General features: G+C 49.1%; 1 protein-coding gene across 3 annotated transcripts in view; it reads left to right on the forward strand.

Moving 5' to 3' along the window:
• The window catches only part of Tll2 (tolloid like 2), a 112,398-nt gene that overhangs the window by 89,975 nt on the left and 3,514 nt on the right, over nucleotides 1-18,909 (forward strand). The window contains exons 12-21 of one of the 3 annotated variants that reach the window (XM_074078626.1): nucleotides 389-534; nucleotides 957-1,152; nucleotides 5,929-6,054; nucleotides 6,743-6,903; nucleotides 8,122-8,302; nucleotides 10,497-10,622; nucleotides 11,969-12,096; nucleotides 14,898-15,111; nucleotides 17,257-17,507; nucleotides 17,882-17,971. In XM_074078626.1, coding sequence (XP_073934727.1) covers nucleotides 389-534; nucleotides 957-1,152; nucleotides 5,929-6,054; nucleotides 6,743-6,903; nucleotides 8,122-8,302; nucleotides 10,497-10,622; nucleotides 11,969-12,096; nucleotides 14,898-15,111; nucleotides 17,257-17,507; nucleotides 17,882-17,971 — 1,619 coding nt within the window. The remainder of the gene's footprint in view (nucleotides 1-388; nucleotides 535-956; nucleotides 1,153-5,928; nucleotides 6,055-6,742; nucleotides 6,904-8,121; nucleotides 8,303-10,496; nucleotides 10,623-11,968; nucleotides 12,097-14,897; nucleotides 15,112-17,256; nucleotides 17,508-17,881; nucleotides 17,972-18,909) is intronic. The other 2 variants (XM_074078627.1, XM_074078628.1) reach the window with 2 other exon arrangements.

The following is an 18,909-nucleotide window of genomic DNA, read 5'->3' on the forward strand; positions in this document are numbered from 1 at the left end:
GTGTGAGTGTGGGTGCACTCTGTACATCAGCCCTCTGCCCTGTACATTAGACTCACATGGACACTTTGCTGCTGTTGCTTAGCACTCCCCTGGACCCAACTGAGGAGGAACCCCTGGGGACACAGCCCCGGCTCCCACAGTTGGAACAATCTCCCGTGTGATTCTGATCACATGATCACATGCACAATGAAGGCACTACATGGCTAGGAAAATATGAGAAAATTCAGTGTTGAAAACATGCACTTCTACCTTTCTAAGGTACAGTCCTTGCTGGATGGAGAGGAAAATGTTGGTGAGTGGAGCCACCTAGTGGTGACAAGTGACCACTTACCTTCCTTCCTTAAGATGTGACCAGGGCCCCTTTTCCTCCTGTGCTGTCTTTGTAAAGCTACCTGTGGGGGAGACATTACCAAAGACGCCGGTCAGATTCAATCTCCCAACTACCCCGATGACTACAGACCTTCCAAGGAATGTGTGTGGAGGATCACGGTGTCAGATGGGTTTCACGTGGGACTTACCTTCCAGGCCTTTGAGGTGAGCACTGCTCCATGTCTTCCCCAGGACAAAGCAAGGGGCAACTTTTGCTCAATACCCTCCACTTTATAAGGATGGGTTTCCATTTTGTGGTTAAAAACAGGAACTTAAGAGGCCATCTCAAGCCATGGCAAATTGTGCCACAAATTTTTGTGGGCTTTGAAATTTGGCTCACCTCCTTTCTGAAAGCTGTGAGAGAGGGTGAGGGAAGTAAAGAAATCTAGGATGGAGTCCAAGGAAGTTTTGTAGAATTGTTCTTCCCTGTTTCTCCCATTCTCTTCTCAACTTGAACCATTCGCTCTTGATGTCTTGGAGAAGTGCAGGACGCATTTCGTGTGAGAGTGATAGGTTCCATTCTTAAGTTAAAAACCTTGAAGCTGAGTCATCCAGTGTCACTGCCTGGCCTCTTTTTCCCCTTTTAGATTGAAAGACATGACAGCTGCGCCTATGACTACCTGGAAATCCGTGATGGCCCCACAGAAGAGAGCGCCCTGATTGGTCACTTCTGTGGCTATGACAAGCCTGATGATGTGAAATCAAGTTCCAGCAGACTGTGGATGAAGTTTGTATCTGATGGCTCAATCAACAAGGCGGGCTTTGCAGCCAACTTTTTCAAGGGTATGAATTAGCAGTGTGTTTCCACTTTCAGTCACAGGCAGAAATATTGTCCCCTTAGCATAAGAACCATAAGGCCCATCTGGAGCCTTAGCGCCAATCAAGGCTCCTGCAGGGAGGAGACATCGACCCATTTCAGAGCTGCATGGGGCCCCACACCCCCGCACATCAATCAAGAACAGGTTCAAATTTGGCCTCTGCAAAGCAGACTATTCTGCACTTGGAAATAAGATTTAGTAAGCTTACTAAATAAGATTTAGTTTAGTAAGCTTCACTACAAATGACCCTGTAGTTAAGGCTGAGCATTGATAACAAATATTTATACAGCAGCTGTCATTTACTGAGTGCCTAGCCTGGCTCTTGATTTCCTTTGTTATTTAATTCCACCAATAACCCCTTGAGTTAGATTTGGATCACATTTGATCCACACTGAAAAGAGCTGTTGAGGATCACTTGGGTAAGTAAGTGGGAGATCAAGGATCCAAACCCAATCTGACTCCACAACTCAAACTCATTCTACAACATTGCCTTGCATTCCCTGGTGTGGGCCAGAGAGGCAACCCAGGTGTTTAGTTCCAGAGACAATGGCCTCCACCCTCTAGCCAAACCCCAGGGGAGTCAGGTAGGGAGGACAGTGAGGGATCAAAACTCCTTATTGCCTTATAGGATCTGCTGCTCTATAGGGTCCAGACTACACCAGCAGACCCAGCATTCTTAGGCTCCTCTGAATGGGTGCTCAGAACCCTGGAAGCCCTGCAGACCACAGCCTGTGAAGGAAGCATGGTGTTTTTCAGGGTATTGTGATGGACGCCCAGTAGGACACTGGCAGCTACTGGTGGCCGCAGTTGGTGCACCATTTCCCCAGCTACTCATGGCTGACTGGGGAAGGCTGATTCTGCCCTCCCCTCCTTTCCTAGGTCTCTTGGCTGTGCCAGCCCAGAAATCCTTATCCCCTTCCCCCCATCTCCTTTCATCTCCTTTTTAGATGCCTCTCCCAGGTTCTCTCTAAAGCAACTGGCTATCAAAAGAATCCACTTCAAGCCATACTACCCTGGCAGGCCACCACCTGTCCTTCCCAAAGCCTCAGTTTCCCCCTCGGTAATAGGGAGAAGAGAATCTGTCCATTTCTTCTATACAATTGTCGTGCTGTCCCCAATGAAATGACAACAGTGAGGCACTGCAGAAGCTTACCAGTACCAATTGGGATGTGGGATTTTTTTTTTTTCCCTTTTTGAGGCATTTAGGGAAGAACAAGAGACAGCAATAATTACAATGTCTGTAGTACCTGGCTTCCTTAGCCCAGCCTTTGCCCAAAGAGGCCAGCAGTTGGATGTCCTATGGGCACAAAATGCCCAGGTTGTGTGTCAGGACTTCAGCAGTGAAAGAAACTGGAAGTGTAACCACAGGCCTGCAGCAGAGTTGGAGTGAACCAAAGAAGCTCGTGCCTCGGTGCCAGTTGGCAGCAGGGTCTGCCTGGGCCCAGCTGGCCTGTGACACTGGCCAGGGTGCCAGTTGGCCTCAGCACTCCTCTCCTGGTGCCAGATGGCAGTCCCTCTCAGAGCCTGTTGGCTAGATAGTAAGCAGACAGAGTACCTTACATTTGTATAACCTCGGGAGATGGCTTCAGCATTCAAGGCTGTCTGGGCCATTTTGTCCCCCGCCCCCTACATAAAGAATGTGAGAGTTCCCCTCCATCCCTACGTTCTACTTTGTAGATGGGCTGTGGAGTGTTGCGGGGGGGGACTGACTGCCTTCAAGGTAGTTCTTTAGTCATCTAGGGATGTGCTCTGCCTTCCATTTCTTTAACTCTCTTTGAAACAATCTTGATATCCTGCCTAAGCTGTGTCATTATTTAGCCACAGAAGGACTCCTTCATTTACTCTACCACCTGGAGGATGGAAAGAAGCCAGACCTCTTGCTATACTAAGCTGAAACCAGGTTCAAGCCTCTTCTCCTATCCCTTTATACTCCCATATCTTTTTGGGACATTTAACCTTGGCCACTGCAGCCCAGAGCAATCAAGAGACAGTGGTCCTGGAGCAGATGCTATTTGGTGACAGCATAGAGCCATGCAGAAAGCGAGGCCCTCACTGAGAGCAGGGTCCCTGGTGTACTTGCATGCCATCTTTCCACATAGGAGCAGGGTTGCAGTGCCACATATCAGCTGCTCTTGCTGTTCTTCAAAAGTCTACCTTTCAGCCAGGAACTGTAGCTCACTCCCAGCTATTTGGGAGGCTAAAATCAGGAGGATCACAGTTTGAGGCCAGCCCAGGCAAATAGTTTGTAAGACCCCATCTCCAAAATAACCAGACCAAAATGGACTAGACAAGTGGTTCAAGAAGTAGAGCACCTGCTTTTTAAGCACAAAGTTCAAATCCCAGTCCCCCCTCCACCCAAAAAAGTCTACTTTTCATCCTCTGTGCTGGGTTACATCTTACTCTTCTTATCTCTGCAGGAATTATATTTTCTTTGCTTTAGGCCCAAGTCCATTCCTCTGGCCTTCCTCTCTCCCGCCACCTGGCTCAGATTGTGCTAAGAAACTGTGTCTTCTCTTTCTTACCTGTGTGTCCTGACCACAGCCACCATACCTTATTGCCTCAGAGCCTCCCTTGCTCCTACCTCAGGCCTTTGCTTGTCCTCATCTGTCTGACGGGCTCTCCTCTCAGTTTCCCTCTCCCCACTGGCCAGATCTTTGAATCTGCTGTGCATCCCTCCTGCCCATTTACCCTTCCTTCATTGGACCAGACTTGAAGTGTTTTCCTTCTTTCTGTTCTGTTCTGTCTCCCTCACCTCCTCAGGCCTGAAGTGTTCCACTGTCACCTGATTTAAGTGTGCCCAGGTAACCGCCTTCCACCTTGCCATCATTGTGTCTCTCTACCTCTTGGACTTGCAGAAGCTGCTCCACTATAGTCTGTACTGATCGCCCTGCACACTGACTGTCTGTGTACTGGGTGCTTCACAGGTATAACTTGCAATCACCATTAATGCAAGGACCATTCTTGTCATTTTATTTTTAAATAAATTTTTATTAGGATTTATTCTTGTCATTTTAAAGCACGACAAAGGCTCAGGGAGGTTAAATTATCAGCGCCCACCCGATTTGATGGGGAAGATCTGGTGGATCCACGCAGACTTGACTCATTTGAAAGCCTGGGCTCTTTCCACTGCTCTTTATTATCCTTATTTTTCTCCTTTTTCCAAACTTTCTAGCAGATAGCTAAGAAAGTACTTTGCATATTAAAAGATGAGCGAACAGTTGCATGGTTATTATCCCAGCATGCTTTATAACGTATCTACTCGAGACCCCAGACAACTTCACCTTCCTGCCTGTGGCATCTCCTAAGCCCAGTCATCCCTAGTGACTGGTTCATTTAAGCCTTTGCTGAGCCCAAGAACACCCCCAGTCTCAGGGTTTGCTATCCACTAGGTGAAATGATGGGGCATACAGAGCCATCCTCTCCCCAGTGAAGAGAAACCAGGCTGCTGAGGGACTTGTGTATCACAGAGGAGGAAGTTTGGAAGGGAATTATTTAAGTTGGAAAAGGACATCACAGAGGGAGGAACAATAACTGGGAGGTTTACATTTCTGCAGGACCAATGGGTTAGAAGTTATAAGGGTCACATGATCCAAGAAACAGTGAGAGTCCTATCCCTGGATGTTTTTAGGCGAGATCTGAAACGCCTTCTGTCAGGAATGGTACTAAACCTTCTTGCCTGAGTGGTCACACTTGGTATCTTCAGGTCCTTATCAACTCCTAGATGACCTGATTTATTTCATTTCATGTGTAACACATTCTTTCAAGATTTGGTAAACAACTCCATGCTTGCTGTGTTCCTCCCTTCCATGGTGCTATGACCCCATACTCTCCTTCCTGCCCCACCCCCCACTCTTTCTTCTTCCTAGATTGGTTTTTTTTTTTTGAAAGACGTCTCAGTGTTTAGTTGTCCCTTCATTAGACAACACTAACTCTCAGGCCACATCTGCACACACTCTTTCAAGGATAGATGTACCGTGGCTTGACAGCAGAGAATGTTTTTCCTTTATTTCACATCCTCTTCTGGGAGGTGCCCAATGCTAAGGATTGTCATTTCTTCAGCAGCACATGGGCTAATGTGTCCTGAGGGGCTTCTCCAGTGACTCCTGTATTCTTCCTCTAGACATCACTCATGGCATCCTACCTGCTGATATTTAATGCCCCAAACATATCACTAGATACCTATCACTGCTGAATTCCTCAGACTCCTCTCCCATCCAACCCCGCCTCCTTCTGGCCTCACCCTCAGGTTTTCTATCATTTTGTGGACCTGCATGACACTCTCTGGTTCTAATATCTACTTACACATCTTCATCTAGAAGTGGCCCTTCCATCATAACCCTTTATTGAATGTCTCGGAGAAGTGCTATATTTGTAATTACAATATCCCCAGTTCCATGGCCTTAAAATAGGTGGCATCTCTGGTGTGGAACCTGGTGAGAATTGGTGAAATTCCACGTGCATACTGTTAGACTCTGCAGAATACCACTCTTCAGGCCCAGTCTCCCCACAGAGGAATGCGACACTGGCTGACCTGGGATCCCTGCTTGTGTGGTTGGGATCCTACCCTGACTGTGGCTACTGCCAGTTTTTTAGATAAGGGCTTGAGACTCTTTGAGAGGTGGTCACCAGGAGCCCCTCTATTCTTAGAGGACTTTAGCTGGGACCCCAGGGGTGTGGAAGGGTGGGGAATGGACTAGGCAGGTTGGTAATGATTTCGCCGAGTCGCCTTCCCTTCCTGCAGAAGTGGATGAATGCTCCTGGCCAGACCATGGCGGGTGTGAGCAGCGCTGTGTGAACACACTTGGCAGCTATTCTTGTGCCTGTGACCCAGGCTATGAGCTGGCCGCTGACAAGAAGACGTGTGAAGGTTGGTGTTGAGCCCACCAAGCTGGAATGGCAGGAATGGGTATATGTTTTAGGAGAAGTGGGACAGAGATAGAGTAGCTGGCTGACTGCAAAGTAATGATGGATAGAAGTGGAGGGAGGGTCCACCTGTTTTCCAAAGAGAGAAACAAGTTGGTGACAGTCATAAATGTGAGAAAACCACCAAATTACACAGGCTCCTCCCTAGAAACTGTGCAATGGGCCATGGCTCATTTTCTTCTGTGACTGTGTAAAATTTGTGAGATAATTAAGGTAAAAAAATAAAAGTAAAGAAAACGATGAGCACTTTGTGTGACTCACTCATAGCTCATTTCACCCATCCCTTCCCCACCTGTGCAAATCCTCTTGCTCCTGCAAGCCAAGTGAATAGCTTGGTGCAAACAGTTCTAATTCTCCTTTGGTCCAAGTCATGGGAGCCCCTGACTGTGCCACTGGGCAACAGGTCAAGTGCATCATAATTATTTTCAAAAGCAGTAAAGGCTTGTCCCCAGCTTCATCCATCAGATCTTCAGCCGACAGGCTGAGAAGGGGGACACTGAATTAATCAGTTGAGATCGTGTTACTTTTTCCATCATTATTACAGAACAGCAGGGCTCATTGCTGCTGGTGGGGAATTGTAGTCACTTGGAACAAAAACCAAATGAATCTTGTTTCTGTTTCCCCCGATGCAGTGGCTTGTGGCGGATTCATTACCAAGCTGAACGGAACCATCACCAGCCCTGGGTGGCCCAAAGAGTATCCCACAAACAAAAACTGTGTCTGGCAGGTGGTGGCCCCCACCCAGTATCGCATCTCCCTGCAGTTTGAAGTGTTTGAACTGGAAGGCAATGATGTACGTCTCTGTGCTCTAACTGGTGGGGGTCAGCATTAAGAAGTGACTCAGAGTTGGAGACCTAGGAGGGACTTGGCAGGCAGGAAGGTGGCTTGTGTTGGAGCCACAGAATCTAAGCCCAGCAGAATCCAAAGGGTGTGTTATCCAGTCACTTTGGTTGCATGTCACCTGCAGATGACATCCAACCAGCCCTCTTGTCACTGATAAGCCCAAGGAGAATTGGAACAAGATTCTGAAGGTGGCGGTTGTTGGGGGTGGGGGTGATCAGAATAGGTCTGAACCCTAGGGTATTGATCTGGTGGTTGGTGTAGAGCTGAGGGGAACAGAGGGCAGAGGGCCAGTGAGAGACAAGGATGCTGTAGATGGCCTATTCTCTGTCTTGGGAGTGGTCATGGATAATCAAATCAGGTGAGGCCCTATAGCCAGAGTGCTAGTTGGGCATGTCCCATGCCTCCTCCTAGAGCTAGAGGGACCCCCAAGGGGCACACGGTCTCTTCTTCATGATTCTCTTGCCCCAGCCAAACTAGGGTTTTCGCCTTAAGAACAGCACTCACCTGGGTCTCGCTTGACCTTTAGGATACTAAAAGTTCTAAGGAGATGGTCCAATGCCAATTGGCCCTGATGCATGGGGGCTCCAGTGCTGATTTGGGGCTCACCCCAAAGTGTAAAACCAACCCATGAAAGTAATAGATCAAACCATTCAGTATTTAAGTTCTTTTTGAGAAGAAAGCCATTGCTACAGCAGATAACAGGCCTGGCTCCACTACTACTGAGCTGTGTGACTCCAGACAACTGTCTGTCACCTTCTGAGCTTTTGTTTTTCTACATGAAAGCATGATGGAGTTGGATTGTGTCAGTGGTTTGAAAGTGTTTCCTGCCTCCCTTGTACCTCCTTTCCTCCTCTCCTTGTTTTTCTTCTTCTTCTGGCAGTGGGGGCCCTTACTTCAAACATGAGATAGAATGAAAGCAAATTGGGGGATGCAGGCTAAAGGCTCAGCTCTGGGGCCAGGCAGTGACAGAGCCTCAGTGGGAAAGCCAGGGTCCTTGTTGGCCTCTGGATGTCACTCTAGTGACCAGCATAGTAAGAGTCAAAGGGACCCTCCCGTGGATCTGACTGAGCCCATCGGGCCACATGGCAGGGTGCAGCTCTCAGGCAGGCGTTCTGGGTGGGAGGTGGGGGTGGGGCAACAGGCTGTTCTCCAACTTCTTCCCTTGCAGGTCTGTAAGTATGACTTCGTGGAGGTGCGCAGTGGCCTGTCCCCTGATGCCAAGCTGCATGGCAAGTTCTGTGGCTCTGAGACACCCGAGGTCATCACCTCACAGAACAACAATATACGCGTGGAGTTCAAGTCTGACAACACGATCTCCAAACGTGGTTTCAGGGCGCACTTCTTCTCAGGTAGGTGGATTTGGAGGCAAGTCCTCTGGGGTCCCTGACCTCCTTTCCACCTACTCCTGCTTCGCTTCCTACATATATGCCCTGGCAGTGGTGCCCGGACCCAGGGTTTTTATATTGGTGGCTGTATTCATTTCCTGAGACCACCATGACAAATTACAACACACTAACTAACTTAAAATGACAAAATTTTATTCACTTGTTATTCTAAGGGCCAGAAATCTGAAAATCACATGGTGGGTCCTGCTTGTCACATCATACTGGAGGGCCAGCTGTTTAAGAGCAGGGATTATGGGTTGGTTCTCTTTTATTCTTATTGCTTAGCATAGAAGTGAGTCAACTACTCATTGGCTTTATAAATACCTGTTTCTAATTTTTTTTTTTGGCAGTATCTCATTGAGCAAGTTGTGTTTTTATTCAAGTGTCCAGTACCGGGCAGTACTGGACTCAGAGAGGTTGCCAGGGACATGCCCCTGGGTGAGGGACAAGCTCACATCGTGGCTGAGGAGACCAGGGAGGTGTACCTGCTAAGTCTCAGCCTGGTGAGACAGGGACTGATGTTTGGAGGAGAGGGGAGCCCCTGGCTCTGGAGCATTGGTAAAGACCTTTTGCTGGATGCCTGTGGTCTTGGCCAGGTCTAAGAGATGGGCAGTGCTGAAGTGGAGCTAGGATGACTGGAGAGAAAGTGATCAGAGTCCTAAAAAGGAGAGGCAGTGTGAGCTTGGGCTCAGGGTCTCTCCTGAGCACAGAGACTGAGATGAGACCAGACTGGATGGAGTCAAGTCCTAGGCTGGAAAGTCAAGGGCATGAGGTAAGCCAGGTCAGGAGGGGCTAGATCATGGAGGGCCTTGAATGCTGATTATAGTGTGGGGACCCAACGGGACAGAAAGTGGGATCCTCTGCAGGTTCCTAAGTTGGGGAGGAGGCCTACAAACGCTATATGACAAAGCCAGGCCAGGCAGTGTAGAACTGGGGAGTGAGGGGGAGTGGGCCAGCAGCCACCTCAGAAGAGGATGTGGCTCCATGCTTATATTGGGAACCTGAGGCAGAGGAGCTGGGTCCAAGCTGGGTGAGGACCTGCAAGTGTCCATACAAGGACTCCAGAGGACAAGAGAGAGGAGTAGCCCCTGTGCTGGGGTGCCGAGTGGTGGCAACTCGTCCACATTCCAGGAGTTCAGGTCAGGCTCTTACTTGTCCCCATGAAATACAAGGGTGAAACTAAGACGCCAAGTGTTCACGGACACAACCACAATGGGAAGAGGAGGTAGTGCCAAGAGAAGGGGACGACATGACTGACCCCTGAGGCGTGGGGGGGGTCGGTAGAGGGGGAGACGTGGGTTGGTTAATGTAGGAAGAAGGCAGTTTGGGAGAAGGCCATGGGCCATGCTGGCTGGGGCCACAGGAACTATAGTGTTACAAGAGCCCACAGAAGTAATCACAGGAGCCAGCACTTCCTGTGGGTAGACCACACTGCTCTCAGTGCTCTCCCTATTCTAACCTATTTTCTTCTGCTTCTCCTCCTCTGCGGGAAGGACACCATTACTGTCTCTGTTTTACAGGTGAGGCAACTGAGGCGCAGAGGTCAGGCACTGCCTAACGTTACCCCGGCTGGCAGTGGTAGCACAGGGCCAATACTCACTGTCAGGCCCATGGCCCACACACTAACCTTGTCCACAGGCAGGAGGTGATGTGTATTGTGGGTTGTGAGCCCAGACCTGCAGGTAGGTCACACAGACTACCTGCTGACTGACTTTGCCCAAACCCTCCCAGCTTCCACTTCCTTATCTGCAAAATAGATTCAAGCAGGTCCCTCCCAAGGTTGGGTGAGAAAGAACTTAGCAAGTGTACAGGAAGTGCTCGGGGTAGGACCCATTGCCTAGTAAATACTCAATGAATGGCAGTTATTTTAATTGTTGTTACGATTGCTGTTATGTTAATAAGAGCCTGTTCTTCAGGGAGCTCTTTGGTTTTGGCAGGGATTGAGGCAGAGAACATACATATATGCTGTGCATCTGCCCAGCATTCAGAGGCAAAGATGCTCCCTCAGTGACAGCCTCCGCCAAGGGGATAATGTGTGTATGTGTGTGTGGAGGATCCAGGAGGCTTCCTGGAGGAGGCAACTTCTGAGCTGGGTCTGAGTCACGAGGGCCATTCCCAAGCTGGCAGTTCTTCTTAGCAAAATCCATTGCTCCCACAGACAAGGACGAGTGTGTCAAGGACAATGGTGGCTGCCAGCACGAGTGCGTCAACACGTTCGGGAGCTACCTGTGCAGGTGCCGGAATGGGTACCGGCTGCACGAGAACGGGCACGACTGCAAAGAGGGTGAGGAGGATCCCTTTGGGCTGGGACTGCCTTGGCTACATTGTTTCCCTTGGTATGCATGCAGGCTGGGGGGCCTGCCACACTTTGCAGCACTTGCAGCCCTGAGCCGAGGCTCTGCTTCTGGCATCTTTGCTCTAGGAACTCCTTGGGGCCTCCTGCTGGAGAGCAGTCAGTCCTTCCCCTTCCACCTCACACAGTATGTGGGAGCCTCAGGTGCTCAAAGTTGAGTTATTGCAGAGTGGTGAAGCCAGAAGGCTCCAGAATCAGGCTACGTAGGTCTGAATCCCAGCTCCGCCACTCAGTAGCTATGGTGACCTTGAGCAAGTTAGTTTATCTCTCTGGGAGTCAGTTTCCTCTTCTGTTAAAAAGCCTAACCATACCTCCTTCCTAAAGTTTTTGTAAAGATGAAAAGAATGCTTAGAAGATGTTCCAGTCACTGAACCTATTGCACACTTGGATGTTGGTAAATAGCAGCTGTGATGTGCGTGTCTATTGACTGTAAGCAGGCCTATCAGTGAACTGGAATTTGGGGAAAGCTTTGTCCTCTTCTTCACTCACTCCTGGGAGTTTTCCTCCCCTCTGCTCTTACTTGGTCCAGTGAAGGGAATTTGTGCATCTGTGATAAACACAGGCTCCAAGCCTTGGCCTAGCCACAGAACCCAGCAAACGAGGTCAAGGGTGCAGGAAGTTGTGAAGAGGGCATGCCCGCCTCTGTTTTCTTATCTGGAAATGGGAAGAGTTAAGCGAGAGAATGCATGTTAAACACAGAGCTCAACAAAAGGAAAGCAAATTCTATCAGTCCAAATGCTAGTCCATGGGCATGTCGTGGGACTGCTCTTTGCTGGTTGCCACCAGGGTGAAGCAGGTTGACAAACTGAAAGGTGCACCCGGATACAAAGACTAAGCAGTGATGGAGGGGATCTCTGCTAGCACTGCTGAGGCTGGCACTCACTAAGCCTTTACACGTGTTATGTCAGGTAATCCACACGCATGAGGCTTAAACCCATTTTATAGATAAGGACATAAGAGCCTCAAATCCCATAGGTGGTAGAATCAGAACTTGAACCAAGCTCCACCTGACCCCTAACTCTATTTTCAGTTCTAACCTCTATGTGACCAGTAATAGTGAGAAAGATGCCCTGGCTCCTAATCCGTAGCTGGAAAGGCAGTGTAAACAAATCAGCAAATCTGTGCACCAGGGCACACGGGATTCTGACTGGCCATCCCCACATTTGATGACTCTGAGACAAAGAACGGAGGACCCTCCCCTAGAATGAATGCCTTTGGTGTTGCCACAAGTGAATGACTCCTTTCTTTCTCTCTCTGTGTCCCCCAATGGCCCCCAGCTGGCTGTGCACACAAGATCAGCAGTGCGGAGGGGACGCTGGCAAGCCCCAACTGGCCTGACAAATACCCCAGCCGGAGGGAGTGCACCTGGAATATCTCTTCCACAGCAGGCCACAGGGTGAAACTCGTGAGTCTTTTGTGGTTTGCTAAGAACTCAGATTTTGATGTCAGGCAGATGGGGGTTTGAGTTTCTGCTCTGCCACTTCCCAGCTCTGAAACTAGGGGGAGCTAGTCAGCATTTCCAGGACTCAGTTTGACTAGAAAGTGGGGGTGCTAATGAAGCCTGCTTGGTGGCGACTGCTGTGCAGATGAGAAGAAAGTATCCACAGCAGCTCTGTAATGACTCCTATTCACTGCGGCACCAGGGCAAGCTGCATACAGATCTGCAGTGTTGTATGAAATCTTCTTGTTTCCAGTGTTGATTTTTTTTTTTCCAAAACATTACATTCTCAAGGGGGAAAAATTAATACATACCAAAGTTTGGGAAGGAAGATCACAAGTCCCCAGATACCCAATTCCCACTCAAGAAATGACCATTCTCATATTTTTGGTGAATCTCTCCAGAAATTTCCTCTGCATGTACATGCATATGGAAATGTTGATCTTTTTTTCTCACTGAAACCACACAGATGGAATCCAGTTATTCATATTTTTCTGTAACTTATATTTTAAAAATTAGCAGGCTGGCAGAGTAGCCAAGAGGTAGAATGCCTGCCTAGCAAACAGGAAGCCCTGAGTTCAAACTCTAGTACCACCAAAAAGTAAATAATAAAAATGAGTAAATATTAACAATAGGAACATTGTGCTGATTCTTTCTTGAATTACAAAAAAACCAAACAAACTTGCAAGCCTTTGTTGAAAGTCCATCCATGAGTCTGATGTGTGGTCTTGCACCAGGTGCTCAGTTATTTCAAAGGAAAAATGAGTGTCTCTCATAAGGAGTCCCATATCTGAGACCCCAGGGACTCCCAGATTCTGGAGTATAAAGCAAACCCTCTTGCCTGCTGGAGAACTTGTTGTACTCCAGATAAACTTTTATTTTAAAATGAGTTCTCTGACTCTTGAGATAAGCAAGATTTGCTCCATGAATGACAGATCAATAGCTCAGGGACAATGGTAGAGAATAAAGGAGACATGGCAACCAATATAGGGTAGCACAGGGACTTGCAAGGGTGTTCGCTGCTGAGAGCAGTAAGTGAGGTGCAGAGAGTAAAGTGAATGGGCTCCCAGGGCATGGAGGAGTGCAGAAAAGACCCCGACCACAGGGCGCTCTCTGTGGGCACATCCTGTGCGTGCACCCACGTGGGAACCGCTTTCCTCGGCTCCTCCCAAGAGCTGCTGCCTCGAGTCTGGAATCTGGGTGAGGGTGAATAAAGAGTGCATTTGAGAAAGGCATGTCTTCTCCGAGACTGCCATCTGCTGGAACGTGTTTGCAATGACAGCATTTATGTCTGCTGACTGCAAGGGAACGGTGCCCCCTGGGGGTGGAATCAAGACCCCGCACAATGGGAAGCCTTCATCAGAGGTGTTTGCACATGCGTGTTAGTTTTAAAAAGCAGTTTCCTTGGGAAGTGGACGGTGGATATATTGACTGCTCTGTATCGTTTGCTATGATAGAGTGTGAGGTGAATACTTTTCAGGAAAGCTGGTGTTTCACTGCATGGGGACAGGGACTTTTGGGGGGCTCCCCACTTTCATGATCTGCCTCTCCCTCCCATTGCTTGACTCACACTGGTTCCCGTGGTCTTTCTTTCCCTGTGTCTCTAACTCACTACTCTCTGGCCCCAAGGAGCCCTTTCTCCAAAGGCATGAGCCTTGCCCACCTATAGTGTTTGTCATTGCTAGAAATGACGGAGGGTTCCCTCTGCCTCCCCATCTACCTGCATCACTCGCCTGAAACCTCCCTGTTTTGAATTTAGATGCCTCCAAATTAATGTCCTCCCTCCTGTTCTATCTTTTGGCTCACGTCTTCATCTAACGCTGTCCTTGTCCCATCTCCTTGACGTTACCTGATAAGCCTACATCAGGGCTGAGAAGCCTTGAAATTATTGCCCTCCTTTGGCTGATTTCAGGGGTGCAGCCCTTGGGGAGGGACAGGGAGGAAGGAGGCAATATAGTCTGGTAATGGCTTAGAAGTGGGTTGTAGAAGGCTGGCTGGGGATCAAGTTCAGCTCCATCTGTCTCTACTTTCATGAACTTGGGCAAGTCAGCTGTTTAAAACTCAGTTTCCCTTCTGCATAGTGGAGATAATAGCTCTTCCCTCATAGCATCACCAGAATTAAGTGAGAAAATGCTCTTCTATGCTTGGTAACAAATACCAGCCACTCTGGATGCTGGCGTGAGCAGCATGCCCTGCTTAAAGTTGTGTCTATTTCATTTGTATGGCAGAATGCAGAGGTTAAGATCAGGATCTCTGCTCTTAGGCCCAGCTCTAGCAGAGGGTGACCTTGGGCAAGTCAACTGACATCTCTGCTTCAGTTTCCTCACCTGTAGAGTGGGGATTGGACACATGACAGGGTTTGGGGGATTAAATAGAGCTAAAGCATTTTACACAGCTGCTGATCTGGGGAGACCACTTGGCCATTGCTGGCTCTTAGAATTAAGTGAGGTGTGGAAGGAGTACAGATCTGGATAGCCAGTAGCCAGGCTCTGCTGCTTAGTGGCTGTCACAGTGCCAGCAAATCTTTGAACTCAGAACTGTAACTGTTTCTCTGCAAAGTGGCTGTGGCAGCTGTTGCTTTTGTGTTTTGGGGACCAAAAAGGAGGCCGAGTGGAACCCTTCTCTACAGCACTTCTGAGCAGCATCATGGTTACATGGCCCCTGCATGGCTGGCTAGACAGAAGCCACTGGACATTGCCTGCCCCTTCCCCTCCCAGCCCCAGCCCAATACCAGGCCCTTGCCTTACTTTCTGCTCTTCTATCCCCAGGCATTCAATGAGTTCGAGATCGAGCAGCACCAGGAATGTGCCTATGATCACCTGGAAATGTACGATGGGCTTGACACCCTGGCCCCCATGCTTGGCCGCTTCTGTGGCAGCAAGAAACCAGAACCTGTAGTGGCATCGGGCAGCAGCCTGTTTCTCAGATTTTACTCGGATGCCTCCGTGCAGAGGAAAGGTTTCCAGGCAGTGCACAGCACAGGTGCGGGGGCTGAGGGGGACCTCAGGTGTGAGTACCTCCCAGAGATGGAACAGTGGCAAAGGCAGGGGAGGAAGTCTTCCATCTAAGTACTGGGGGAACAGGTAAGGTGAGGGACAGTATGTGATAAAATGTTCTGTCAAATGAAACCTTGGCCTCCATAGGCAGAAGAATTGTTCTCTTTTGATGTCTTTAAGTGACAACATTTGATGTAGCAACCCTTCATTGATGGGCATCTCCCACCCTTTCTTCCTCCAAAAATGTATTTGTAATTTTGCTGGCCTGCGATGTCCAAAAGCCTGGTTGCTGAGTGGTGGAGAGCATCCCTCTGTACCCTCTAAGGACCAGTTCTAAAAAATGAAAAATGTTTCTGTTCTCCATTGTTTTTCCCTGCATTCAAAACATCAGTAGCTCTGTGGGTCCTTTGGGAAGGAAAATGTACATGCTGACATTACTAACTTTGCTAAGTAGAAGGTTAGTAAGAATCTTCAGCCCTTACGATGCTACTTATCACTGGGACCTGCCCCCTTGGAGGCAGCAGAGGCTCTGTGACTCTGGATTAGATTTTGGCAGTGCTAGTGGCTCTCTATTTCTGCAGTGCCAAGTCTGAGCTGGGCAGCCGATTTGCCCCTGCTTAGCCAAAAACCCTTCATGATTTATGAGGCCCTCTCAAGTTTAGCTTTTTTTTTTTTTTTCTGTCGGTACTGGAGTTAGAACTCAGGATCTCACACTTACTAGGCCTGTGCTCTACCACTCAAGCCACTTCACCAACCGTCTCACCCCCACCCCCACCCTCATGTCCACTCCCACCCCAGGAGTTTAAAGGCCACTGACTGGTGACCTCATCCTCTTATTCCTGAAGACAGAGATTGAACACAGGTGCTTGAGTGGGTTAGAGTCCCAGCAGGAAGCAGGGGCACATTCTGAGCTGCTTACGAAGGGGTGAGTAGGGCACCTAAAGGGCCAGAGTAGCCACAGGGCTGTGGAACCAGAAGGCTGTTATGATTCCAGTGCCAGGGGCAAGGGGAGGAAGCAGCTTCTGGACCTTGGATACACAGAGGGCTGAGTGCAGAGGCCAGCTGGAGTTGTGACTTGGGGTGGAGGGACAGGCAGAGAGGAAGCCAGAGACTAAGTGCCTGATGTCTCTCTCCCTCCCTCTGACCTGCTGATGCTCCTGGTGGCTGAACCCAGTCAGAAGGTAGAGGGCCAGGCTGCCCCAGCATTGGGTTCCCTGAGGCTGCAGCAGGGAGGGAGGGAGGTGTCCTGCCCCACTCTCTTTTCATTACCATCCAAGTCTCAGGAATCTGAAGTTTCTTAAAGACATGTCAGACCTGGAGGAAATTCTAGCCCGGAGCCATAGGAGAACGAGCACCTGGCTGGAGCCAGCTGATTGTGCAGCTCCAGCAGGGCCTCTTGGGAGTGTTAAGAACTAAAGGGTTCAGAATCCCAGCCAGGGAGAGCTCTCTGCCCCGCCTCGCCCCCTCCATGCCCCTACAATGGAACACACTGAGGAGAAGCAGTGGAAGCAACTCCAGAATTTCTGGTGCTTCCTAGCCTATCCCAGTCTCATTTATCTCTTCTATTTTGTGTTTATTTAAGTGGTCTAGATGCAAGATGATATAGGACCCTGGTCAACTTGAGCTAAAGTTCTGGAAAAAAAGACTTCCAGAAGACAGGGCTACAGAATAGAAGTCTGAAGTGCAGATCACCTGTGACACCCATAGGAATCTCACAGTTAACATATCAGTTCTTTCAAATGCAACAGCAAGTCCAGTAGGTTCTGAGGTTTTTGTGTTTCCTGACTCACCTGCAGTTCTGGTTGATGTCTATTGCCTTCTGCTGGCCAAAATGACAAATTGCAAGTCAGTGGGGCTGTTGAGAGCTTCTGCTTGGAGTGGTCAAACCCAGCCTTGACCTAGAAACCAGTCAGACAAGCCCATGTCCCCTTAAGTGGGGAGAGAAAAACAGCTGTTTCCAGTAGCATGCTTAGGGATTCCTAGAGGCCACTCCCCCAGGGAGTCTTGACCTCAGAGCCATCAGCCTCTGTTTCCTCTTCTGTGAAGTGGGCACGCACCAGTGACAGAAGCAGGTGGGGTGCCCCTGGGTCCTGGGTATCCAGGGAGCATCTCCATTCTCTCTCCACTCCAGAGTGCGGGGGTAGGCTGAAGGCTGAAGTGCAGACCAAAGAGCTCTATTCCCACGCCCAGTTTGGGGACAACAACTACCCGAGCCAGGCTCGCTGCGACTGGGTGATAGTGGCGGAGGACGGCTATGGCGTAGAGTTGATATTCCGGACCTTCGAAGTCGAGGAAGAGGCTGACTGTGGCTATGACTACATGGAGGCCTACGATGGCTATGACAGCTCAGCGCCCAGGCTCGGCCGCTTCTGTGGCTCTGGGGTAAGTCCCAGAGATGCCGGGGCCAGGGGCAAAGCAGGAGGATTCGCCCTGGGCTTGAGTCCTAGCTACCCTGCTATTAGTAACAGCCAGGAGGTCCATTGTACAGAGAGGAGGGTGGAGGTAGCCAGAGACCAGTCCATGAAGGTTGTGGACTGAGTCGCTAAGGAAGGAAGAGGACTTTGTCCCTATTTTGCAAGGGACTCTCCCCTCCATTTTTATTTGGCCTTCAGGCTTTATTATTTAGTTGTTTTATCTATTCCTTATTTTCACAAGTCTCTTCCCAAAATAAATGCCCATGAAAATTATTAATCACTCTTTTACTATAATCATAATACTTAAGGTCATTGTCACTTTTCTCATGTCCTCTTTCCTAGGCCACCAACCAAGGACAGGGCAGCCTGTTTTGCTTTTTATTTCCTCAGCTCCTGACTCAGGCCCTGGCATACAGTCAGTGCTCAGTGAATGTAAGTGAACCAGGCAGTACAGCGCCCTGTTTACTCCCTGGCCGTTCTACACTGGGCCCTGCCCACACTGGTCTCGGGACCTTTTCTCTGCTGCCAAGGGCTGATCACACAGCCTGCTTTGCTGTTGCCTAGACTTATGCCAAGGCACTTTGGAATCACCAGTACTCCTTGTACTTGATATTTACGTCTTTGAATGATACCTCTCCATCTTCCCTCACTCCCGCAAAAGAAAGAATAACAAAGTGTGGCCTACTCAATGCACTGCCTTGGATAAAGTTTTTGAAACTGTGAGGTCCTTTGAAGGCCCTGAGCAGTGTGCTGAGTGGGAAGCCCTGTGGTTCCACTAGGATCTGGCAAGCAGCACACTCAGAACCTGACTCCACTCACAGGGCACCTGGCAAAATCTTTCTGACCAAAGTAGTAGCTCTCACCCTCTCTCTGACCTTGGCAGGACATTGACCTGAGCAATAGCCCTTGTTCTAGATCTCCTGGGAGGTGCATCCCAATGGTAAAGTCACAGAGTGGATGATTCATGGCCCATACTTCACAGTCAGAAAGATTTGAGTCTTGCCTCTCTGTGTGAATTTGAGTCTTAGTTTCCTCAAGTGTAAAACGGAGGTAGTATGTGCTTGATAAAGTCCTTGTAAAGTTTAGATGTGGTAAGATCTGGAGGTGCTTAGCACAGTGTCTGGCCCACCTATGTGCTTAAGAAATGGTAGATTCAATGTGAATGATGCATCTACGATCATCTTTGGAAAAGCAGGGCCTGGGGAACAATCTGGAGCAGAGATTGTGATATTCTTCTTTGAAAAAGAGCTTCTTTGGATGCCCTGCAGAGCCTCTGGTGTCAGGAGAGTTTCATCTTAGCATTGATCATGCTATGTCTTTGGGTTATATCCTTTCCTGTCTTTATTTGAACTCCAGCCACAGCCAACTGA

Source organism: Castor canadensis, chromosome 7 (genome assembly GCF_047511655.1).
Source record: "Castor canadensis chromosome 7, mCasCan1.hap1v2, whole genome shotgun sequence".
NCBI classification, from domain to species: domain Eukaryota; kingdom Metazoa; phylum Chordata; class Mammalia; order Rodentia; family Castoridae; genus Castor; species Castor canadensis.